General features: G+C 38.4%; 2 protein-coding genes across 4 annotated transcripts in view; one reads left to right on the forward strand and one right to left on the reverse strand.

Moving 5' to 3' along the window:
• LOC107221052 (NAD(+) hydrolase sarm1) overlaps positions 1 to 27,743 on the reverse strand; it is a 186,762-nt gene that overhangs the window by 151,876 nt on the left and 7,143 nt on the right. The gene's annotated exons all lie outside the window — the stretch shown is intronic.
• On the forward strand, positions 14,473 to 27,499 carry LOC107225376 (mast/stem cell growth factor receptor Kit-like). The gene is made up of 12 exons (XM_046742189.1): positions 14,473 to 14,585; positions 18,210 to 18,821; positions 19,325 to 19,633; positions 19,700 to 19,999; positions 20,303 to 20,409; positions 20,496 to 20,646; positions 22,783 to 23,007; positions 23,101 to 23,257; positions 23,610 to 23,856; positions 24,011 to 24,342; positions 24,439 to 24,544; positions 25,288 to 27,499. The coding sequence occupies exons 1-12, from the start codon at positions 14,489 to 14,491 to the stop codon at positions 25,396 to 25,398; spliced, it is 2,754 nt and encodes a 917-aa protein (XP_046598145.1). The 5' UTR covers positions 14,473 to 14,488; the 3' UTR covers positions 25,399 to 27,499.

The raw sequence follows: 27,743 nt of genomic DNA on the forward strand, positions 1-27,743 counted from the left end.
TTTATAACCGTCGATGACGGTGAAATGACAACGTTACACGATGTTTATACTGTACGATAGGCATCGCGGGTCCGTTATACGCGTAATACGAATAAGACACACGTGTGTGTGTGGCATGTGTGAGGGTAAAAAGTGCAGGGATGTAGGTAAACTCGCCGCATATTACACACGTTACACTTTCACGTGCAGTTTACAAGGCACTTGATACGCTGTCGAAGCTCGCTATGCTTGCGCAATTCGAGTGAATTATGTCACTGTGCCGTGAACCCGATACCGGAACTCAAATTCCCTTCAAAACATGTTTTTTAGATATCTCGACGTTTTTGCCTACTTGATATTCCTCGTAACGCAGCTGTTCGCTTGGCTTGATTTTTATGCACTGAGTACTAATTCGCACGTTGCCTGCTAATTCACAACGCTCGGAATTGTCGTTTGCTTCGATTTTTACAAGCGTATTTACAGTGCGAACGAAAATAAGGAAGGAAATTGAAAAATGGAGGGAGAACAACGAAACGAATGAAATTCATTCTTACTACGCGTTTCAAAGCCACGAACATACAGGGACAATCTCTTGAAACTTTAAAATCAACCGCGCGTGCGCCAAATAATTCGATCTCATTGGTCGGCGAAATCCTCCCGCGGCGATATTCTTGTCTGCGATGCAGGCGGGCCAACCTACGCAAAATGTCGACGTTTGAATTTTCAAAGAGCGTAAGCATTAAATTCCGACCGTTCTTTGAAGAATCAACTTTCCGACCCGATAACAAATGCTTTCCAAACCTTTCCGAGTCACCACCTCAATTATTTGATATTCTAACCTCGAAAATTCGTATCAACTACGTCGCCGGCAGAAACAGTTTGACAGCTGAAAACTCGGGATGGCCAGCCTGCGCGAACAGCCGATAAAACTCGCGCATGCGCGGTTGATTTTCAAGTTTCAAGAGATTGTCCCGGTATATATATATATGTGTGTATAAATTTTAATAGTAATGAATTGTCAGTCCTTGGATCGACGAACGTTAATGTTGAGAGTTAGAATGAGAAAAGTTAGAATTAAATAAACAAATCTCATGTTCCGGGCCTTAATCTCAGTATTTTGATCGTTTGATCGTAATCGTGGTAAAGAATATGTTCTAGAACCAAGACCCAGGAGTTACGAACATCTGCTACCGAAAAATTTTAGATAATTCGTTTTTATCGCCCGTTTATTCTAGACCCTTTCGAAATTCAAATAACACGAGATTTGTTTTATGCTTCGTAAATTTCAACAAGGATGATTCATTCGATTTAATACCCAGGTGTGTAAAATATCAGTTCATTCTGTTTCTTTCATTTTATGTATACGCACTTCAGGAGCATTATGCAAGGCTTGTTCGAAAGTTACACACAGCGTCGTTTATATTAATGGTGTAATAATGAAGAACGAAAAAATATTCTGGGATATAAATTGTTTCCTATTGTCCGACTGTCAAGGGATCCTTTGCTGCATTATTGCAATTGACTGCGGTAATATTAATACATTTCACTACAACGCAGTGCAGCCCGAAATGTCAATGCTAAGGATTGGTCGGCATGTCGCACGCGTCATCCAACCATGTTGAAATTCAACCAGAAACAAACGGACGGTTAGCCACTTACCCATCAGTTTGGGTGTGAATTCGAAATAACTACGATTTAAAAAGATTTCACAGTATTTTTCAACGATTTCAGAGAATCCAAAATATTTCAAATAAGAATTCAGAGATATTCAAAGATTTTATAATATTTTTCCAAGATTTCAAAAAACCTGAAGAGATTTCATATGTGATTTGAAGGGTTGAAAGGATTCAAAGATTTTAGATGATTTTATAAGGTTTTACAAGATTTTTATCGGATTTCAAAAAATTTTCAAAGATTTTGTGAGATTTCACGGATATCACGCGAGTTCGAAGATTTCAGAAATTTCTCATGATTTTACAAGATTTTAAGGTAATTCAAAAGGTTTTATAGATTCCATGTGTTTTGCAGATTTCAGAGACTTTAGACGACTTGAGATATTACGAATAATTTCATAAGATTCCATGCGTGGTAAAGGCCAGATTTCAAGTGTGGTAAACCCCTGAGAGACGAACAATTAAACAAGAATCGATATCTCTCGATATCCGAAGAAAAGGTACGAGTACCAAATAATTGAAACGTATCGTTGGTGCCAATTTTGAAAATTTCAAAGATACTTTGACCGGGTATGTCCAGTTCGTCCAAACGAAACGAACCTTCGAAGTGATCGCTAACAAAATTTCGAAAGTATCTCTGAATCCGAGTATAAAAAACCACGCGAAAAAAGTTTCGAAACGGAGAAAATTTCCGCGGTCTGAATGCCAAGCAGGGATTTTTATAACGCTCGTATAAAATTTATCGCCGGTTGTGCGTCTGGGTAAACGGATGGGAATTAAACGCGACTCTATAAAGAGGCAAGAGGCAAGAGGCAAGAGGTAAAAAACGTGGTGAGTAACCTGGAGTAGGTTGTAATGGTTCAGGCACGGGAGACAATGGCCTGGATTGTACCTTGACCCGGCTACGAAGTCCTCGAAAGACATTGCGTCCATTTTTCACGTTCATTATACGAACCAGAAAATTATATGCCTGCCTGCCTGCCTACCTGCCTGCCCACTTGTCATCCGAACCAAGCTTCGTTGGGTTCGTTTTTACCGCTGATGTACGCCTGTGACTCTTATCACATACGCACGTTACTCATGACGCTGTACGGAATTGTGAACACCTAGCTTTGTCAGAGATTTTTCATAAACGGGATGGAAAAAGAGAATTGAAATAGTGGGCATTGTCGTTATTATACACTTGGTTCAATCAAGCGAGAAATGCTTCAATATCGGTGAAGAGGAGAGTAAAACTCTGAGAAAAATACCTAGATTTTTAATTACGAAGAAGAGACAAATTTTGATCAAATTCTCTTTCGCATTTTATATTTGAATGCAAATCAATTTACGAAAAGATTTTTGATTTGAAGATCTGCGACAACGTGTAGGTATCTGGTTGAGGAAGTGTCCGAGTCTCGAAATTATTTTTACCAGATTTTCAATTGTTTTTGCTTCAGATTTCCAAGTTTCAACATAATCACGTTGCGGAATATTTCAGCATCATTTTGTCTCATAACGTACTCGGAAATTCGTAAAATTTACGAAGCGATCGGCACAAGTGTACGATAGTTCCGCTACGCTGTGACTCGGGAGCTTTTTTATAACTGCGCCGCAATTACTTCAGAACGGGTAAATCGGGGATTTAACAGGAAAAAAAAAAAAAAACAAACAAACAATCATTCTGCTCAAAAATTCGGAGCCATCAAACTTAATATTATAAAAATATATATTTTAGGGAATCACAGATTCAATATTTACAACAGGAAACGGGTGACGAACGGGACTTTTGATCCATCGTTCCGTTTCTAAAATACAAGTAAAAATGTTACTTTAAATCAAGAGATCGGTAAAGTAAAAAACTTTAAAGCTCTGCCAAATTTCAACGTATCAAAAATTCCTCGCACAGAATCCTGAAGTCTACCTTGACCACCAAAATAATTCCAAGATTTTTATTTTCATACACACCGATCGGCTTGGATCGTAATCACAGATTTGACCACACTTTGTCGGTGATCGGTACTTTAGTGGCTGCAGAAGCTAGAATTTTGCTGCTACAGCGACGCTTTTTTTTAAACAGACCCAGATATTGTACAATTGAAATCCGTATTTTTAATATTTGTGGAGCTCAATACTTACGATACCGCTCACTGAATCGATGGCATGATCTACGAAGCTGAATAGCAAAAAATATCAAACGCAGAACAGATCCGAAGTTAACTACATATAAAAGTCGATGAAATCCTGGATATCGATGCATTCCGCTATGTCAGAGAATTTCGCAATACGTATCATTTCTAACGTCTCCATTCCCGTTTCTCTGCATCATCGATGTAGCTAAATTGTATTATTTGAATGGATCGTAATCGGTAATCGAAGCGTAACCGTCGATTGGGTCGAAGCGTGGCTAATCTTACCGATGTAGCACACGACCAAGCCTCAACACAGCTTTCCATCATTGTTGGTACATACGTAACTCGGTATAATTAACAGGTGTCGGAATCGACGATCGTGCCCCTAATAGCCTCGCAATTACAGTTAGTAAACCTTCTGTTCTAGCTCGACGAATGCTCGAACCATCGCACGCACCTGACGATCGGCTTTCTTGTATCATACTAAGTGTTCTTTGATTGTTCGATCGCCTTTAGCAAGATCGTGCGATTTAAAATACCTGTTACATGTAATTAGTGCGGATATGGGTATCTATCTGCCGGATGAGGGCAATATTGTGATATGGAATGGAAGGTATAATAACACAGCCGAGTTAATACAGGTGTCTTGGATTGGATTGACTCTGACTATTATTTATTTACGAAATTACCAACTCGCCACAATAATTTAACGCTACTACTTACAATAAGCCAAAGTTCTTGAACACGACTTACCTGAGATGATCCCGAATTTTTGCTCTTTTGGTTGAGCTGGTATTGAGGGGAGATGAGCTTTTGAAATAAAAGTTATCACTCTACGATGGCTCATTTTATTCGGAAGTTACAAGCTCGCTGCAAACAATTGTGCTTTTTTCAGTCGACAATTCAATATTGCTACCAGTCGGTTGTAATCGATATCGATGCAAAGTTATAACGTTCAAAATTCACCGATGTCAGAATGGTGAAAAAAAAAAATAAATAAATATTCCAGTGAATTTGTAGAAAATATTCTTCTGCATTAAAACGAACAGACGTTGAATGGAATCGAACGAATCTACTACATTTTTAATAATTTTCACACCAACTTGAAATCAAACATGAATATCTAAAATTTCATTTATTGAAGAGATCTTCGAAGCTCGAAATGGAGAAATTTTTTAAACATTCAATGCATTTTTATCTTTTAATAAAATGAATAAAGAAGTATCGAGTTTTGGCCAACGAACCTCTTTGAAGAGAAGCAAAAAAATTACTCCGAATCACTCTGAATTCTTAAGTTTTCAGTATCATAAAGTAATAGACCATCGAGAAGAGCATATTCTTCTCCTTTTTTAGTAAGCAAGAAAAATTAGTTACCGCAAGTATGAACCTATTGATTGATTCATTTGTGATCGTTAAATTTTTATTCACGTTGGATGAAATAATACTTACTGTTAGAAACAGGACTGACGAATAAGAACGAATACACGCATTGTAACCGGAATGTAAATTTTTTGTTGGATTAAAAATATTACCTGCAATTAATAGAAGTAAATATCTCTTTCATCTGTATCTCAGCTGTTTTTTTTTTTTTTTTTAATTCACGAATGGCGAAATTTAATGGTTACAAAAAACAATTTGACAGGTTTATATATGAATAATTTATCCCGTTTTTCAGTGTACCTTTTGCCATGTTTATTGCAAAGTTCAATCACAAAGTGACAAATGCGCTGAAATTAAATTGGTGCCTAATTGAGGTTTCGTGGTCCGAATTTTGTGAAACGAAGTAACAGTAAATCTAGAAGTATCAGAAAATCAACTTACGGAGCTTCAAATTTTGAATTTCCTTCGAATTTTGTTCATGACAGTAAACTTCATCGTCAAAAAATCACGAATATATATAATTTGTGAATCGTTTTAGGAGTCAAAGTAGTTATAGAGTATAAAAGAATATTCTATACACTAGAAGAGAGAAAAAAAAAAAAAATATAGTGGAAGGAAGGTTTTGTGAAGTCAAACAAATGCGGTTTCATTCAATAACCCAAGTCACAACAGTTCCGGTTACTTTCTTGTCTAATAAAATGATAATTCGGGGAATAAAAAAACGTTTCTTTCGCTTATTTGGTAAACGCGACAAATCCTTTACCGGCTTGTTCCCATAACAGTTCCCGAGTGAAACGAGAAAGTTGGGGTCGACTTCAGGCCCTAGATCGAGCACGAACGAAGTCCGATCGTGGGCGGAGAAGGGAATTGGGAAATAGTGTCTGCCCTACGGTTTATGATTTTGGACGGATCGGCGCGGCGCAACGTGACATGAAGTGTCGAAATGCAACCGAAACCTACTTGACGTATAACACACAACGTCAACGGGCATTTGAGTGCAAAGTAAACGTCTCGTTCGGCGTAACAGGCGATGCGATAAAACCGTGTCAAGGGCTATCGTTTTCCGTGTTTGATCTGTAATCGATTTCTCGAAATCACTTGTTAGTCAAGCCGCACGTCTGCACGTTTCAAGGAAGCATCGCAGATCAAACCCCAATCGCACCCTGGATTCTACGTTACCTCCCCTCTTCCTGCACGCCAAATTATCCTCTGGATCGCGAAAAACTTCGAGAAAAGAATTTCGCAAGGAACGTAAGAGTGCAGAGTTGCTAAAATGAAACGGGGTATATATAGGATCATTAGGGTGGTCCTTATTCAGGGTGTCGATGAATTTTTGCCAGACCATCCCTCAAATCAACTTCAAATAATTCTAAAACAATCGCTTAATTTTTTCAGATTTTTACATCGAATCTAAGATAGTCCGCATTGTGATCGAAGTTTCTTACGGAAATTAACATGGGTAAAACTTTTTTCTCAGTATATATTTTATTGCAAGAGTAATGATGTTCAAAATAATCTGTAACCGCGAAGTTTTGGTGAGAATTAGTGCTACTATCTGGGAAAAAATACACATCATCGTAGGCAATCTAGACGAATTGCACAACCTCGAAACCTGACTTTTTTTTATTTATTTAGAGGAAGTGCAATTCGTCTAGATTGCCTCGTACGATGATGTGTATTTTTTTTTTTTCATATAGTATCACTAATATAGTAACACTAATGAAACCTCGCAGTTACAGATTTACAGATTTACAGACAATTTCGATGATTTGAGGTGAAGACCTGTAAAATACAAATTCGAAACTGGTGTACACAAGGAAGTTTAAAAACATTTTTCCGCATGTATTCAAAATTGCTGACTAAATATTTGTCGTGCAGTATAATTGAGTTGCAGGCTCTCAAGGCTCTCTCCGTTTCTCTCCTTAGATTACACATACATTAGGCATAATCAGAGTGATTTCCTAACGACTGCACGTTCCATCGTCTGCTCAAGTTTAACGCGCACGCGCTGTAATTCAACAGCAACAATTTGCCAGAGCAACCAGCCAACAAATAGACAACGCGATGCGTATAACCTCAAAAATTTTGACAATTATCAGTTGAGCGCAACTTCCATGCATAACTGCCAAGATTTTTGAAGTTAGATTTGTCGTGATGAGAGAAGACAGGGTGTACTTTTCCGGCATCTTGGAAAATACATACGCCACGTGAAGATTTCCACATTTCAAAATGTGCGCTAAGCAATCTCGAATGTGATTATTAGTTTAAAATCCAAGATGGCTTTTATTGGTTGCTGGATGTGATTGTTTCTTAGAGATAGCTGGGCAAGAACACACCTTGTCTTTTTTTATCACGACACTTATGACGGTTGGTCACCCTGGCAGAACACCGTTTTCAAATTGTCGCGCGTGCGCATTAAAATTAGCAGACAACGAAATGTGCAGTAGCTAGGAATTGACTCTGTATGATTGGACACAGGTGTGCACCGTGCTGAACATTGCAACGTGCACAAGATTCTTCAACCGAGCCCATATCGGGCCGGTTCTTGGCCTCGAATCGGGCTGCACCCGTAGATATCATGATCTTTGCGCAACGCCTTATGCAAACGTTTATACATCATGTATACAGTATAATGTGTATTATACTGCCCCGTTTAACCTCTCACCTCGTCCTCCTCTCTTTGTGCCTGAACAATTTTTACACACTCATGCATGCGGATCGCCGTTCAACATGCCAATCGAATGCGTGTAATTCATCGCGGGTCGCTCTTGTCAGGCGATGTTTGAACGTAAATTGACACGTTTTTGACAGCTGACTTTCGGACGCTATTCATGATTTCGTGCATCTCGCTTGCAGCATTCAAATACCCGCGCTTTCCCCTATATACGGAGTATTTCCAAGTAAAGGCTGTAGGAAGTTGGATTGCATACCACCAAGGGGAACAAATATCGGTAAAACAGACCTACCTAGTCATTATCACTTGAGTCAAGTCAAGTAATATAATCACTTTAATGTAACCCGATCACTGAACGCTTCTTAGCATGGGTTATAAAAAACGGAACAACTGCTTGGTCGAGTCTACACAACTTGGCAATACGGGCAGTTTCAGCTACCCGTTGATAAATCGGTAGGTCTGTATTACCGATATTTTCCTCAGCCGTATGCAGCCCAACATACTGCAGTATTTACTCGTAAAAATACTTTATATATCATTCTTTTTCTTCTTGGTGTTCATACCTTGTATTGGAAAGATTAGAAAATTTACACTCACTTCATGGTTCAGTTCATTATAAAAATTCGGGGACTTGGATCTATAATCTTACACTCAGTCAATGAGTTGTTTCAAATTATTAGGCAAGCTGAATCTTGACCTGCTCGATTATTCACACGGTAACGGAATGCAGTGATGATTGTCTTTCAGTGATTATTGTATAGTTGGAAGAAAAAAAAATTTCCGTACCTCATTGGACAAATCACCAGATTTCGACTTATCGACAGATTGAAACTTTTAAGAGTATCTTTATTATTTTCAATTTCGGAAATTTTGGAATAATTTCAAACTTTCTCAAAGCGTTTCTTTAATAATTAAACAACCAAAGTTTGACCGGGATAGTAAAACCTGAAGAATTTTTATTTTACAGTTCACAAATCTCTCCTAAAAATAATTGATCATCTTAACCAAATTACGTTTTATTGGTCGACTATTGAACTCCCAGAAAAATTTTCTTTTCTCAGAAAATTTCTAAAGACTGTTTAAACTATTCGAACCACATCTGAAAAAATTACATTTCCACGCCCTTAGAGTTTTTCCATGGAATAATTCCATTTCGATTTTGTTTTTTTTTATTCTGTCTCTTCAGATCGCGATTATTCCGATCAAATTTGCATAAGAAATATTGAAATGTCTCCAGCGATTATCGTACAATACCTGGAACAAAAATGTCGATGATACCTTCATACCTCTGTGACAGCATAGTAGAAACGGTTTGACAAGTAAATGGGCACACATATTCAATCGAATGACAAGCCAACTTCTATCACGACGGAGAATGTCTTCTCACCGATCGACGGACAACAACATATGAAAATCATGGGTACCTTATGGCTGTACACACGGGCATATGGCGTAAAAATGTAACATGGACGTGTAATGCAAATGCAGGCACATCGCACAAGCGAGTTGTGTCGATAACGGTAAACACGCGGCGTTTTGTAAGCGCGGTAAAAATCTTACGTTTAAAAATCAACGTGTAGATAGACGCAATATAATTCCCGTCGTTGCAGCTGCAGCAGCGGCAGGATTTACGAGCCTTCGAACCGCCTCTAAAATCCGATGTTCAATGACAGCTGGGTAAGTACACACGTCAATCTTATAATCCGTACAATCGACCGCATACATTATATTACATTAGGTGTGTGGATCTGAACTCGCGGTACGAATGCCAGAAACTAACCAACAGGATTTAATTTAATGCCAAGTGAAATTTTTTAGGACAACAGCTCGGCGGATGTATTATTGCGACATCGTTTCTCTTTTTATTTTATCGGGTCTCGCGGTGTGGATTTTGTCACAAGATGCGACTCTAAGAATTTTTATACCCTTATTTTTCACACTCGCAAGTTGTATTCCGAACACTCAGTATTATTGCCGATTTGTTAAATTGTTACAAAAATTGAAAACAATTGGACGGGTATTTTTTTTTTCTTTTTTTTTTTCATTTCGTCTCCTTTTGATTTGTTTTCAAACTTGGGATTTTATGAAATCAAGTTACATTTTTGAAGTGCGGTGTATTTTTGAAATTGTCAAAACCAACTCCTAATTTTTTATACACCTTCGAAGGAAATTGAACCGGTCTCTGTTCTGTTCTTTTCCATTTAGCTCATTTTTCGTTTATCGTCGAGAGAAACTAGCTGTTGTTAAAATTTTACAAAAGCTCTTTATATATTTTATAGTCAAGCAAATGATTGCTGTGTAATTATTATTTTTTATCAATCAAATTCTATTTTGAACTTGAAACCTTGTCTCGGGGTAAAAAGTTGGATTCGACTTTCATACATTCTTTACTAAAAAAATAAGACAATGTTTTTGATAGTTAAAAGCCGCATCAAACAGAATTAATATTCCACTCTTTTCTGATTATTGACGATTGATCGCTCGTCCCGCAAATAAGTAAATTTTGATAAATTTAAGATTCCAATTTCGGATCCGCAGCATAAACAGGTCGCTATAATATTATGTAAAAATCTGGCACCTTATATGCAAGAGAATCGAGATTCAGGATGGGATTCACGTCACTGTCCAAGTTATATACATACGCAATACATTCTAGCTGATCTTGTACGATGATTATTCAAACAAATGCAGCGATAAATAAGAACGTTTGAAGACACCGCCTCATCAATATTTATACCAATCAACGATTTACAGTCGTTTATTCACCGTCAACGATTGGTCAATGCAAATTGAGCAGGCAGTCCTCACAGCCAATTCCATTTCAGCTGTATCGCGATGATTAATCGCGTTTAATTGCAAGAAAATTAACACACTGATAGAAGAATTAAATTTGAAAAGCTTCCCCACGAAGATTTTACTCTCAAGCGGTAGTTACGTTCGAATTTTTTCATACAATTCCATTGGGACAGCAAGTGTACAAGTAAAAGAAAAAAAAAAAATTGCATTAAGGACTCAATTATTGTTAATATCGGTACAATTTTTTCAGAAATATATAGAGCCTGAAATTCGTGTATTATATTCACAATTCTGGATAAAACTTGACGTTTGTAAGGTTTTCATGGGTTGGACGTTACCTCGCGAACGGATGTTAGCACTTTCTAATCAGTTATCAGGTGTAATTTTCAATTTTCATTTTAGATAAATAAATTTAGTATTTATCAAATATGCACGCTCTAGTTTTTTATCAGACGCCAGAGTCTTATACAAAATGATTAAAGGCACAATTACAGATCAGAGCAAAAATAAACCGTGATTTGATAAGAGACGTGGTCTTCCGACTAAATGTATCGATCGTGATCGAGAGCCAAACTACGCTGCACGGTCGGTAAGACAGAACCCATGCTCGAAGCTTGTTGCGAACATAATGCCGAGAATCACAAGCTCGACCCGGCGTAAGAAAAGACGCTTCGAATGCATTTGTACAGTTTTTTGTACCAAGCGATTTGAACCTTTCAGTTACTAGCTACAATGATGCGCGAATAGATGGCGCAGTTTTGAGTGTACGAAACCATGCTTATTGTTGGCTAAGATCTTTTCAACCTATTACTTATATTTTTACTGTATCCACCTCATTTTCGACTGAAAGAAACTATGAGAATTAATTACTACCTATTTAAATTATTCTATGGCTCAAGTTCAATTTGTATTCTTGTGCTTTATCTACTTTGGAAAGTAAATTAACGTCTTGAACATTACAAATTTGACGAATTTTCTGTAAATTCTAAACAGGATTCTAGAAAATCGCACGTGACGTTGATTTCAAAACTTTGATAAATGTTTCGTTAATTAATTACCACAATCTTGTTTACGCAAATTAATTATAAAAACTTCGGTAGATTGTCGACTGCGGTTTTTTGCAAAATAAACGAAACGGTCGACTTTTCTTGCATCATTTCTGACTTGTTTACGAGTGTTTTCGGCCGGTCACGTGATGTAGCTCTAGCAAAAACGCAGGATTTGCAAGACAAGGTGTAAAAATAAAAAATCTCGGTAGGATTCGAAAGCCTTTCGCAAAGATGATTGTTACGCGCGGGTAATGCAAAATATACATCGAACCGCGCTGATCGACGCTGCGTCAATTACAGATTACGACTATTGATCAGGCGTATCTCAAATGCGCCGACAAAGTATCGATATGCCGGCGTATAACAAGCGTTATACACATAAGCCATGCAGGATAATTGCGAGGAAACGGTAATTGCGGTTAACCGAGCTGCGTACGGAAAGCGAAAACAAAAATAAATACGACGGTAATGAATTTCACACGTCGGTTAAATCGGTAGCGTACAATTTTGCGATAATTAAGCAATCGACGACGTGTTTGCCGCGAAATGTAATATTCACACTGAGAGAAATTTTTAGTTTCGGTTACCGCACAGTCCTTGACTATTTTCATTTTTTACCACAATCGAAAAATATAGTTCTAGGTAGAAAATGAAAATTAGTTTTCTAGCTGTTGCCGGAAAGTCTAGTATCCGTTACTATTCTTTCTCATTACGATCACTGTTACTAGATTTTCTTGCAACTTTTGCGAAAATTTAACGTTCGTGCTAGGATAAATTGACGTTAAAGCCTTGTTTAACTAAAAAAGGAGAGTAAACCTCACAAACTGATTTTGCGTCGCAATTAGCAAAAAATTAACAAATGGAATTTTTCTCAGTGCAAGCCGATCACGGCGCAGATTGCATGTTGCCTCCCCGTATTTTAAAAATCGCTTGATGACTGCACGTTGGACCTCGTAGATCTTGAGATCTAAATGCCGTGCAGATTGTCGATAGAAGCCCTGAAACCGATGTGATAATTAGACTCTTTGAGTATAAGTAACGTAAAATTAAAGTGAGAATGCAACGATTCGCATTTTATGCGCTTGTGTTGTTGCATTTACAGCGCGGTTATGGATATCGTTATAAGTTGAATTGTACAGCGTGTACAGAACCGGGTGATCAATCGGTATCCGTTAGTTTGAGAGAATAATTGATAAAGTTATTCTCGGAGTTATGCCAAGGCTGATGTGTGCTCGTTTCAATCGTATGTAATTGCATGGTTATGAAGTACCGGCAATACATTTATACAAAGAAGAATCGCTACACTCGGTGCGGAATATAAAGATCATACGTTTGCGCATACATCAGCTAACGATGAAAATCAAGATTCCCAAGTTTTCCCCGAGATCAGGATGCGTACGTTCTATAATTAAATTCTTACACCCAAAAATCCTTAATTTCTACGCAACTTCACTGCAGCACACTGAGAATAATTTGACTTGTTACAATAACTAGAAAAATTAAGTAAAAGAGGTATCGTTGAAAAAACTGTTTGAATATTGTTGGAATTGGGAAAAACGAGGTACGCGTTACCGTTTTGCGCTATCGTCGATCCTTCTTTGATAATTGCAACGCAAAATCAGTCTGTGAGGTTTACTCTACTTTTTTAATTAAACAAGGCTGAAACGTCAATTTATCGTTGCACGAGCATTAAATTCTCGTAACAGTTGCAAGAAAATATAGCAACACTGATCGTAATGAGACAGAATAGTAACGGATACTAGACTTTCCGGTAACAGCTAGAAAACTAATTTTCATTTTCTACCTAGAACTATATTTTTCGATTGTGGTGAAAAATGAAAATAGTCAAGGACTAAGCAGTAACCGGAACTAAAAATTTCTCTCAGTGCAGTAGATTTTGCTGACTGTGGCGTTTGACTCTGAAACGTTGCAATTCCATGCAAAATTCCATTCATATTTGCAAATTTATAAACTAAAATAAAGGCGCAGAGTATCTCGGTATAAGAACATTCTAGAATGCGTTGCGCTTCCGAGAAAGCCTCGGTCAGACGTCAGGGCAAATTTTGATTCTTTGACTTCATCTAAATCGGCGTCTAACCACAGCCACATTATTTTCCTTGTTTTATTTCTCACTAATCCGATGACTTTCCAGTGGGAATCCTGTTTTACGATTCCAATATGCATTGAAAATGCATTTCATCCGAATGGATAATTTACTTGCCAAAGGTTAGATAACCGTTTACTTGACCGTTTACTTGTGATGTTCCTGGCTTTCACCGCAAGTTTTTACGAGCCCAAAGAAAATTGGAAAATAAAAAACAACGAAATTTTATTGAGAATTGACGAAATAATTTCGCCAAACTTCGACCTTCGTGACAGGATCGGGCTCTCACCCTATTACTCGGAAAAAAAGTTTATCTACCGTTACCAAACTTGTATTTTCATATGGCGAAAGATGTATTCATTTATTATTATCGAATTGTAGTCGAACCAAGTAAGGACCGATTAAAGGTGTGAACGATTAACAAACCGTACATGACTCGGCTAAAATTTGATTATAATAACGGAACCGCTGATAACAAGCATTGCGTGGTAAGGTTGAGGGAACGACGGAACGTGCAACCACAAAACTCGCACTGTTCAACTAATTCACTGTGTGTACCGCATTTGAAAAAAGATTGGGAGTTTTACGATAAAACACGATCCGTGTGTTGGGATTGTTATCGGAATTCAAGTATGATTGTGCTAATAATATAACCGGTTTTGCCCTTTGCCATAAGTAGTAGGTTTTTAATGTAGTTCGTAAAGCGAAGTTCTGCAGACGTCATGTCGGGGGATCGTCGAGCCCTGCTGATGATGGTAACATTACTATCTGGTTGTCTCGTTTTGGCTGACTATGGTTATGAAGATTTTGATTTCAAAGGTGAGTGACAATAAACCGGCACTCAGAGAAAAAGTGATACGATAAATCTAAGTAAGCACATGACACTGTTATGCGAATTTTCACCTCGTGATTCCCGCATTATGGGCGTTGGTTTCATGCTTTATTCGAACATCCCAACAAGGATGAAAAATTCCCATCGAGCGATTTTCTGAAACATTCTAACAACCACGCTACAAACTTGCTAAATATGTTTATGAGAAGATAAGAAATAATCCGAATTTTTGCACAAAGCAGAAAATTTTTCGAAAATAACACTTTTCACAATTATTGATACGATCGGAACCGAATGTTTCCTCAGGCGACCAGAAAAACACTTGTGTTAGAATAATCAATGGTTCGAGATTTTCTCCAAGAATTCATCAGACATATATAATCAATATTAAGTACGTAACTATGAAATACAAATTATAAATTTCAACCGTTACGCATCAAACTTCACCTGCAAATAATTCACCGAGAGAAAAGATTTACAACGTTTCACCAGAATTCCGGAAAACATTACCATTCTGGAAGTTCCGAAACGCGGTAAACGTTGGCACACGCGAGTCCTGAACACTCGGATAATGCTAATAATGCGCTACTTTGTTTTGCAAATATGAGAAGTTACGGAAATTAATATTTGAGAATAGGCGAAACAGACATCGAGGTCTGACAAATGTTCCGGGATTAAATCGTACGACTCTTACAATTAAATGGTCGACCGAACATCCAAATTAATCACGTGTTGTTGATCCCTTAAGACGAATCCCTGAGACGAATGACGAGGTGAATATCATCCTGCTCCACTAATTTGAGATTAGCGATACTGTGAGAATCCACAATGATCCTGACTAGCAGATAATCATCTTTGACGGACGTTGAGAACTAAAACGACTTTTAGCCGTCTTTCAGGCGCTGCGGGTCAGATGTCAGCCAGAGATTAGCACGTAACAAAACGAACGGTAGTAACGATCACGCTTGTATTGCCCTGGCGCCATATGCGCAGGATATTTCTCTCGAGTGAAATGATGTACAGTGGAGCCACAGAGCACAATTGGCAGCGAAAGAGTAACAGGGATATTTCGCTTGAAATAAGTATTCATATTGACAACAATATAATACAGTTTGATGTGCGATAAGGGCGGAAAGTAGGCGATGCGTGAACAAGTGGCGTTTGCGGCACGAGTCGAGGGCAAGTGATCCGAATGATCTTGAGAACTTCGTATTTTTAACGAGCATCTTCCGAATGTCGAACATCATTTTTTCATTCTTTGAGAGACATTTTCATTACTTCGGACGAATCGGAAAGCAAATAAATCAACGTATTAGACAGAAATTGTTCCCTGTACTTTATAACAGGAAAATAGAATCCTATTTATTGAACTCAACGTCGGAGTTAAAATCCTTATTGTTAGTCATAAGATTATTTACTGTTAAATTGTAGACTTTTGAGTCAATCTTCGTGTATTTTGTAAAGGTATATCGTATATCGTACATCCACTTTTGGGTCAACCTTTGTACGTGTTACACGCGTTTATCGTAAATTTTTTATTACGTGAATGTTGTACATCGGCCACTTTCAAACCACAAATGATTCTCTTGCTGCTCTACCTTTGTTAAGTTTTACTGTGAATAATCGTCAACGACTAGCGTCGTTACACGCCAGACAAATATATAACAGTCGGATTTTGACAACAATTCGCAGGTACAATAAACTTGAACTAAACTAACTAAACTAAATAAACAACGATTGAACCAAAATTTATCGGATTAAGTTCGATAGTTAACACAAAAGCAAAGGAAGTAAGTCACTTTTGTCTTGACTTATAACTCTGTGAGTTTGAATCAGTGAATATTTACTGTTGTGTATTTTCTGGTAGGACCGGAATAAGGACGGGTTGAGAAATAAAACGTACACCGGACGTAATTGTTCAATAAGTTTCATCTATTTATGTTAGAGGTAACCATAAACGTTCAGGGGGTTTGTACGCGTCCAGTGCCAAGGTTGGACCGACTGTTGATGTATTAATTTCTCCCTCGCCAGCTTATTACCAATACTAGTTTGATATGTACGTTTACATTGCTTTGATGAGTAGGAATTCTCGACCTCGTATATAATCTATTATAGAATCTTGGTGATCGGTCAATTAAGTAAACGTATTTTTAGTCAACGTTTCGACCCGGATATGGGCCCTCCTCAGAACGATTTATTTATTTAACTGTCAAGAACAACAAAAAATTTATTTTAAAAACTAGAAGTACAATCAGACATTAAATATTGTAGATTTAATACTCTTAGGGCTATTATATATTATTGGTTAGTGAGAACAATCTGATTAATTGAAAAAAAGGTAGGCTTAGAGTGTTATTTACCTTTTTTTAAAAGTAAGCGGACTAAGATGCAGTCGAATTCACAATTTACAATTTGTGGAGACAATGTTCGTTGAGTGACGGTAGTCATTGTCACTCTTCTAGTTATTTTACATGTCGGAGTTAAAAGTTGGAAGTCATTAATTAAAAAGATTAAAGAACTATGTTTCTTCACAATCTATATGTCATTGTATTAAAAGGTTTTAAAGAAGGTCTTTTTAGCAGTAAAATTAGTTTGCAGAGTGTCCAAGCAGTGGAGCTAGGCTCTTTATGACTATGTTCCCCATGTCTAACAAAAATTATTATTGGTTGAACCGATTGGGTCAACAGGTGAATAGCGACTGATGGGAGAAACAAATATGATCCAGAGTGAAGGTGAACTTAATATAAACAATTATACAGAATAACAGAAAAATATTTTGTGAAAAAAATATGTAGAAAAACTGTGCTATGGGGACAAAAATTTTATGTATCCAGTTAAGGTTAAACAATATTTGTTGTGTGGGCGGAGATTAGAGGTTTGTAAATATTACTTTAATGTTCAAATTCTTGTCTAAGATTAACCGAATTGGTGTGTCCTACAATGTTGCACATTTCTAGTAATAGTCTTTCATAATACGTTTACTTAATTGACCGATCACCAAGATTCCATAATAGATAGTTTACATTGCTTTACAGTAGTGATCGCTTTTGAGTATATCATAACATTTACTGATTCCCGATTATGAGTATACCGCTGTCAAAAACCAATGCATATACGAGTACACCGACTCGGTGACTTTTCACTAATTTTTTACTGATTTCCAGTCTGTGTACACTGAATTCTTCGGTGGTGAATTCATAATTGAGAATCAGTGAAATATCAGTGATTTAAATTCAGATTGTAGAAAAATGGTCAAGTTCTCATCCTATAGTTTTCTACGCCGCGTTTTGTCTTTTTTTTTGTGAAATACGATTCATAACGCAAAGAAGGCGTGCTCGTTTGCGATGATGTCTTTTTCAATCCAGAGTCGTGTCCAATTGAAAATGAACAAACGCGATATTTCTTTTAATGTTTGGAAATTCATATCGCGAACATAATCACGTGAATGTAAGATGAACATCAAAAATTTGATAATCAGGTCTTACCGACTAAAAACAAAGGCTTAAAGAAAAATCCGAAAAGCGAAAATTTCCGAGGGTCAGCCGCCAAGATATCAGTTGGTATGCGCTACCTTACAAAATCATTGTAATTTTTCCATATTTTTCGGCCAGGTCGAATAATTCGGGGCGTCGGAGATGTTTGGGCGAGTCCAGGGGAGCCAGCAGCTCTAACATGCGACCTGCCGGGATCTTTCGCTAACTTTGGGTGGGAAAAAATCTACGGGCCGCTGATAAGCGAAGAGAACTGGAGGAAACTCACCAAAATTTGGCGCTTCAACGAGACGTATTCAAGAATGGGTCTATATTTCACAAACGTCTCGGAAAATGACAGAGGACTTTACGAATGCTGGGCAGAAGATGACAAAAACTTGATTGAACGCAGTGAGCGTGGACTTTTTATCCGTCCCATGGCATCAGTAATGCCGATTTCTGTCGCTGCTTTGGATGCAAGTAGGATTTGTGTCGGATGGACTATTGCGTTCAAAATCCTCGTTTGGCTTTCGAAGCTTCGCATAGAAATCCAGGAAAACGGTTCACTTGAATGGCATCAAATGTATGAAGTGTCGATTGACTTGTCCGATGAAGTGTTAATTCCCTTCTCCAGTAATGTCCTTGCAACAGCCTGTAATCCAGACACAGCCTACTGGTTTAAATTCATTCTGATATCCGACACAGGCAATGAGATACATCTTTTTTCGAGGTGGACAAAGACTTCTGAGAAAGGTATAAGTATAGCAGATTCTGTGTTATTGTAAGCCTATACTCTGGGGTGAACTGTTCTCAGAAACTGTGCTTACTTTTTGCATACGAAATCGTTTCAAAGATTTCCTATTGTTCCGTAAAAAAAAGGGCAACGACTACAGCGAGTAAAAGTAATCGTTAGGCATGGGAAAAGAATATGGTGAGACCAGTGATTTTTTTGAATGGAAAAGTAGCACTTGATTCGTTGAATAACAGTGATGAGTTGAAAAAATTGCATTGTTGTATGAAACGCCGCATATTTCAAACAGCTAAGAAATACGCACCTCGAGTAGTTGATTTCTCCGAAGAGATGAATTTAGTGAATCTGGCATATTCTTTCTACGGGAATAATATTGAAGATGTTGATTAAATATGTATACAAATAAATGAAATATTTAGTTCTTGTCACTATATATGTTGAAATATGTGCAAAACCGATTCTGTATTTATTTGAGGTGATTCGCTTAGAATGAGTCTTTCTGCAGATCCTGTATACGTACCACTCGTTTGGGTTAAGGAAACGTCTGTCGATTCAATAACGATTGAATGGTCGAAGCCACCGAGGGAGATTAAAAGTATTTTTAACTATTGTCAAGTGACAATGTACAAGACAGGCATCAGTGGTGAAAAACAATTCGGGAGGACAATCTGGACTAAAGACAATTATTTGAAATTCGAGTATCTGACAACTTCGGTCTCTTACAAATTTCAGTTGGATGTGTGCTTCGATTATGACTGTACGCAACATATTTACCCCTCTACCTGGTCGGAAGACGTCGTGCCGAAAGACAGAGGTATTGATACTACATTAACGGATATGCATTTGTGAGGAAAGAGATGATGAAACTTGGAATTTCCAGACCCGAAATTCACCCCGAATGTTTCGGTAATCGAAACGGGTGTTGCTTCAATAACGATTGCGTGGAATGCACCGCCGACGGACTTGCAAGACCGCGTTTATTACTATAAATTAGCGTTGAGTACTGAAAACTTGACCAACAAATCACTGTACGTGAACAAAACCGAGAATTCCCACACATTCGAAGATCTTCTGGTGAACAAAACTCATCGATTCAAAGTAGCAGCCTGCAGCGATTACAAAACGCAATGCGGTAATTGGAGCGAGGAAAGAGAAGCTTTTACGTACATCACAAGTATGGGTAATATGGAGAACTGATAGAATTTATATGGAAATATGAATAAAATTCGACCTCACTCGCTTCTTTTGATATTTGCCAATCATCGTGGTGTTTCTGTAACTAAACCTGCAAAGTGAATAACATTTTTTCTATCTTTCGCTCATCCTTAGCTGCCAAGTTCTAATCGCAACTCGTTTACATCTGTGCGGAACGATAATTGCATTTTTCAGCGAATCGTCTGCCCAAAGTCGGGGTGTATGAGAAAACGTATTCGTACGATGTGATACACGTATCATAGATTTAATAACGTTATCGCATTTCCAGATTCCAGAAGTGGGATACAAGACGAAACATGGCTGATTATGGGAGCTATTGCTACTCTACTTGTCATCGTCGTTGTGACGATGGTGGCTTGGAACTGTCGCAGAAAGGTACTTATACCCTGATGAATTCAGTCTTGGCCTTCGTGCCACGGTGAACGGACCGATTAATCGACATGGGAAACGTTGTTGCACAGGCATTGAAACGAAAGTTGATCAAAGCAAGACTAGAGTACTTCAATTTCGGGGCCCCGATTCCTCTGGATCCAGAATTGGCTGTGAGCGATCAGGCCGAGTTACTGCCGTACAACAAGAAATGGGAATTCCCGCGGGATTTCTTGAAACTTGGTAACGCGCTACTTCATTTCTTCTCCGGTAGTGAATAGTGATCATCCGTTTCGACGAATCCTATCGAGATGGGCACCATTCAGCTTCCGATAATGAGATGGGCCGAATGAGTATGTCGAAAAGTATTTTTTGTATTCAATCCACATGACAAGGCCAATTATATTGTATCTGCCCGAAAACGTTTTATTCAGCGAATTACACTTTTTGTCAGAAGATTGGCGAACCGATTGCGGCCGCGAGTAAAATGTTTACTCTGCAAATTTCGCCCGGTCAAGGCGGTCGATGTTGCTAATCACATCATAAGCAAATTAGCATCTTATCGTGAATATCTAGGACTTGATGAATTGAATGAGTCAAAGAATAAGTGTTGAGAATCAGTAATCGCACCTCGAACTTTCCGCTTGTTGGATCCTCTCACATCACGCGTTCAATCGGCATTCGGGCACCTGGATCATCTTCAGTCCTCTCTGTTCATTGACAGAGTTTGATTCACTCTTACGATTAGCGGATCTTCAGATTGAGATTTTTTTATTAACTTTCTATATTTTGCCACCTCACCGGAACGTTTCTAAAGAACGGACCACCGTCGCAGGTTAATCTTGATTTCATTACGAGAACACTTGAAATTGGGCTCGATCCTCAACACCAAACACAATAAGTCCTGTGATCATGGGTGAGAATCGGTTCATAAGCTCGTGAAATTCCTGAGTGAATGAAGTAATATTTACCAATTATCGCACGTAATTGCTTGCGATATTTACAAAACCTATAGATTACTTTCAGCGTCCTGGTAAGGAATTTTCATTGCTCTCCGCATTCCGTGTTACTATGAATCATTGATATTGCTCGAAGCAATTGGGGCCCAACATTTATTGATGAAACATACAAGTGCACGATCCTTGCCATGTCAGAATATGGCGTGTAGCCGTCTGTATTTTCATCTTCAGATTCACTGCATCACTAATTGAGTTGGACACTTTAAAAAAAAATTGGGTTTGGACTTCCATAGAATGGTATTGGTATCAACCTAACAATATCCGAGTTTCAAATTCGTAATCAATCACAAAATTTGCTCTGTAGTAGTCCACAGCGGACACTACTGGTCAACTTGAACACTGCTCATTTATTACAGTGAATAAAATGCGGGATTATTCTTTTGACTTACACAACAACGCGATTCATTTAAAAATCGAGGTCATATTACGTCCGGTTACGTCCTTTATCCATCTATTGCCTCACATTTCGTAGACGACTATATTCCAGAAGTCTTCAACTTTTATGACATTGTCAGTGCGTTGATACACTTATCGATCAGTTTACCACCGAAAGGGAATAAAACTAATCAAAATCCGACATTTGACTGACTTGAAGTGAAAATCAAAATTTAGGTGGGGTGCCCCGAACCCAGGCGTGGGAAGTTTAACGTCTCGAAAAATCGAGTATGACCTCCGAGAATTAAGTAGGAATGGGCTCCACTGTTTTATTCAAAAGTTGGGGAAATTCTAGAAAAATACTGATTTGAGAACCTCTGGCAATGTTGTTTGCGCCAGCAATAGTGAACACAAACTTTCTGGTATATAATAGAAACAAATCTGAGCAAATTCGAACATCCGATACTGAAACACAGGAAATTTAAGGAGAGATTTTTGATTACAGTGTTCAAAACTAATAAAGTCTGTCTTTGATCCGATTCACACGTTCATATGCTAATATTGCTACCTGACTAGATCCCCGTAAGTTTTTCAAACAAACAAAAAATGTTTGATATTATATTATAATTAAAACGTGTCAACCTAATTGTAGAGGAACATCAGCTGTTACATCGTAGATAGAGAAATCTGTTTTCATCACATCTGGAAATCACTATAATTCGTAAAATTCTATCCATGTGATCTGAGGAGATCTCCGAGAGATCTTTACAGCGAACACAATAGCCAGATGAACATCAGTATTGAATCAGTGGACACTTTTTTCCTGACTTCAATTCATTGACTGGATTTTTCTGCAAAAAAGTTTTAGGTCATTTGGCCATGCATATCCGATCCAGACTATTTCTGCAATACCCAACATGCTCCGTTGAAGTTTTTCCGAGTATACATAATCGGTGATCCGACATGCATGTTATTTACCTTTCAGAAGAAGTATTAGGAAGCGGTGCATTCGGCGTAGTGAGGAAGGCACAGGCAAAGACGATCTGCGCACGCGAAACAGTCACGACAGTTGCGGTCAAGACGGTCCGACCGACGGCCAACCTGAACTGCATGAAGGCCCTTCTTCGCGAACTCAGGATTCTCGTTTACTTGGGTCAACATCTGAACATTGTCAACCTTCTCGGCGCGTGCACAAAAAATATTGATTTGGGTGAGTCGATTCGCGTAAATTGAATTAAGTTCGTTCTCACACCATACGGCGTTATGGATACTGACACTCACGCATTCCGTTGGATGTCGATAGGCGAACTCTTGGTCATCGTCGAATACTGCCGGTACGGGAATTTACACGACTACTTGGTACGACGCAGAGTCAACTTCATCGATCAATTGAACGATTCCGGAGAAAAAATATGCGTTTCTGCCTCCCGTGAAGACGGTATCAATGTCGATGACGTTGGGTAAGTCGCCCTGGCCTCCAATACTGACATGAATTTTGGTTACCTTCTGCCCATCTTTGTCACATCTCTGTGTACTTTCTTATGCCATGTTATTATGGTGGTATTGGAATGAATCGTCGGATGATAGTCAAAACTAGAGTTTCAATGACTTGTGATCGATTGATGTCACGAAAAATATCGTAAATTGTCATAAGCTCATCAAGTTAGCACGCTGCAATCAATTTGCCGTTGATCTCTAAGAATTGGCCATCACCATCAGAACTACTACGCTCATGTGAATAGAATTTGCGAGAACAAGTGTATTAATTCTCGATCTCAGCTGTCCATTATTTTTATTATGTTATGCTTGCAGTACAAACACGGACAGCCGTTCCGATGGCAATTCGACAATAGTTAACTGCTCGAATAACGTTACTTCCAAGACTACGGATGCAAGAGTGGACGACTGTTCCCCGAGTGTCAGTTTAACGGAACTCAACGCGCCGTTGAAGTATCCAGGTGATCGGACGGATTCCAACTCAAGGCCGACGTGCACGCACGACTTGGTGTGTTGGGCTTGGCAGGTTTCGTGTGGCATGCAGTATCTTGGCGCGAAAAAGGTGGAAAAATACTCACAAGTTTATTCTTCTTGCGTCAGTAATTTCCAATACTGACACAGTTTACTCGTGGTCTTTTTCACTAGTCTTCTTCGGACACAAAATAACTGATATTAGTCAGTGCGTAGAATGGAATTAAAACTTAATCGTGTTTCAGATCGTACACGGTGACTTAGCAACGAGAAATATACTTCTCACCGATGACAACGTGGTAAAGATCTGTGACTTTGGTTTGTCAAAGTCTCTTCGGGAAGAAGAGAATCGGAAGAGCACGGAGAATGGTCCTCTCCCCGTCAAGTGGATGGCCATCGAGTCGCTCAGGGATCGAGTGTTTTCTACCAAATCGGACGTCTGGTCTTTCGGGGTCGTTTTGTGGGAACTGTTTTCTTTGGCGAGAACTCCTTATCCCCTGATAAGACCTGAGGATATGTGCCGAAAACTAGCCGAAGGTTATCGTATGGAGAAACCGCCGTACGCGCCGAGAAGCATGTGAGTGGCAAGCGTCGATTTCACCCGAATCATCAACGAACGAACTCTTCGACACGTAGAGATGTTCTGAACCACCTTTTCTCACCTCCATTCTAGTTACCAAATGATGCTTCGTTGCTGGAAAGCGGAGCCGTCGGAACGACCGTCGTTCGAAAAGCTGACGATCAACATAGCCGAGCTGATTGAGGAGCACGTGAAAACGGTATGCTCAATGTTTTGCAAAAGATTCATCATTCTTAGGTATTCAAACGTGACTTAGACGCGGTCCATGAAATCACTGATTCAACTTCAGTCGCTCGTGAAATTTGCAAGTATATCATCCATCACCCGCATACATTGTAGAGATCAATATACATATATATGTATATATTAGGATGTTTCGCGTTCAAACAATATTTGAGTTACCTACGGACGTATGCAAAAAATGCATGCTGCTGGTCTAAAGAGAAGCCGCAAAGAGGCCGAGTACTATGGTTCCCGTTTTAGGGTGTGCAAATACAATTATTTTTAAAAAATGAAAAATATATATTAGCAAATCTTTGACACGTATTATCTATTTCGAATTTTAGGAAGAAATATCTAACCGCATTTTTTGCGACCCTTGTATATCACCATTTCTCAGTTATGCGCTTCAGATAATATTTTCGGGCTATAATTGGGTTGGTTTCGGGCTATAAAAGGTTTGCTAATATCTGCTTTTCACTTACTCTGAAAAATCATTTTCACACACCTTAATCAAAACTTGTGCTACTGTACTCATTTAAAGCTTCTTTTCTGATCAAAAGCAAGCATCATTTCTATGCGGCTGTAGTAAAATTGGAAATTTTTGAAATGTGAAACATCTTAACATGTACATATAAAACAGTAATATGTGCATTACAGAATGATTTTGTTTTTACGTTGCATGATATTTCGCCGCGACGTTGACATGAAAACACATTTCAGTTTTACCTGGAGTTGGGCAATCCGTACACCAAGATTTACGCTGATATCTGGAAACGCGAGAGAGAGACTGCGATAAGCGCAGAAGAATCTGACGCCCTCGAAGTAGAATAATGAGAAAATAATTCTGCAATGAACCCGAGACGCGGAATTTCCCGTCAATATCTGCAGTCCGTTTTAACTTCTATAACTCGTTACATTTTTAGCCACAAGTTCGCTTCTCGTATATTAATTACATAATTACCGAATGCAAATTTAATCATTAAAAATACGCTGTAAAGAAATACATTGGATACATTACGTGATACATCGCCATGTGTGCGGTCCATATTTGAAAAGGCCGGAGTGAGCGACGAATTGGTGTTACTTGCGATGAAAAACAATGAAACAGCCCCGATGATAACGTTCGATGGAACGTGAAAATTTCCGATGGGATGTCATCTAAATAACCAGACATGGTCTGACAAATTCCATCGAAATTTTTGAACAGTGAAATTCAACTTCTGAAAAGGAAAAACCTCCGAATCGTCATTTCCAATAAAGGATATTGCAATGAAAGTCACGTGTCTCATGCCTTGTATCAGCCGTTCTCAGTACGCAAATTATGTAGTATTCGTGGAAATTGAGAATTGAAAAATTTCTGAAAACTCAATTCTTCTCACGCTGATAATTTATGATATCAACAAAAATATATACCTCAGGTAAATCCCGGTTGAATTTCACTGGAAAGAATTTTCTTACTGTATGAAATATTGTAGATGAAAAAGTTTTGGAAATATTTTACAGAGAATCCACCGTATCTAAAAATAATTTGATCGTTCCAAAATAAGCTGTCAGCTTCACACAGTCTGTCAACCTAAATGTAAAGAGGAGTCACATTGAGGAATAAAATCCTTGATGATTACAATCAAATTTAGATAGGACGGTATAAATTTCGAACACGTAGCCAATCTTCTTAAATCCATTCTTGATACAGAATTCAAAACACCGGACGTACATTTTCCAGCCTTAGAAACATTTCATTCCACCACAAAATGACGGATAGAAATAAAAACGAGAACTAAAAATACGGTTCCTTCTCAATAAAATTTATTCAATCCGGGTGAATTTTGCCGTTGCGTTATGAATCGCAAATTTTTCGGTCGGTAAAACAGTCCAGAAAGAAGATGGAGCGGCTAGACACAGTGCTGCCATCTTATAAATGCCGACTAGATCAGCGGGCTCGCTTTCTTGGCTGAAAGCCAATCGATCTTATGAAGTACTTTCAAACTTCTGCCGCGAGTACGAAACATTTATGCATCTATTGAATATTCATTTGTTAATATCCGCGCAGCTGCCAGGCGCTGATTACAAAACAGGTTTTTGTATTATAATATGTTTGTACTACTAGTCTCGCATTTGCGATTTACGAGTAACGTATCAACGCGGTTTTTTTTTCTCTTGTGAAATCTTTTGCTTAGATATCACGTCTGTTTCATACAATACTGCAGGATTTTATCCCGGACAAGGTTCGACATGAAAATGAATACGATATTGGATTCAGATTGCATGCTACACTTTATCCTTGATCGTAAATTTTCCAATCAAAGATAGTTGCTCCAACGATTTGTTTTTATTTTTGTCTTTTCCATTCACGCAAAGACTTTTTCAAAATATCAACAATCGTTACCGTTTTCACGATATTTTCAAGAACCAACAGATTATTCCGCCACACGTTTCTGCAAACGATGAATTCTGTGAGGGAAAAACCACGCACAGCAATTGTATTGAAATTTTTCTTCAGCAAACTTCGACCGATTTGAGATGAACGAAAGATTCCGATTGTCGTTCAAAGTATTCCAATTGTCTACAGTTACGACGTCACACTTCTAGATCATCTACTTTCATCAGTTTCCTTCTAGTTTTTCTTCACGACGGTTCAATTCTCTCGAAGTTTGAATTTTTTTCTATCTTACAATTGGAAATCCGTCAAGTCCCCAGATGTCTTCTTTGTTCCGGGGTTCGAGACCTGTCGTCGAAATTCCACAAAGATCTAGGAAACAAAGAAGATTCCTGTCTCGGCCTCGATTTTAGGCCTTCGAATTCGTATGTATGCATGGGTATGTCGTACACGTATACAAGCCTGTGAATACAGATTTCAGGAGCCTTCGAACCTCCGGACCAAATCTTTGAACGTCTCTGGAACGAGGAGAAGAGTCCCTCGGAAATTCTCGTTTACGGCTAATTGACCGTCCAAATATTTTTACGACGATTATGTGCCACGTGCTGGTTCGCATCACTACGTCGAATTTCGTGACGGCAGATTTCGTGACAATAAGCGTACAGATGAAATAGGAAGTCCGTCGAGAAGTGACGATTTGGCAAAAAATATGGAACAGTATTTGCAAGTCGAACCCGAGAGATCTTGTTGGTTATAAAGACCGTATAATCGATAATTCGGTGAAGATTGAGACGTGGTA

This window comes from Neodiprion lecontei, chromosome 5, assembly GCF_021901455.1.
Source record: "Neodiprion lecontei isolate iyNeoLeco1 chromosome 5, iyNeoLeco1.1, whole genome shotgun sequence".
NCBI lineage: Eukaryota > Metazoa > Arthropoda > Insecta > Hymenoptera > Diprionidae > Neodiprion > Neodiprion lecontei.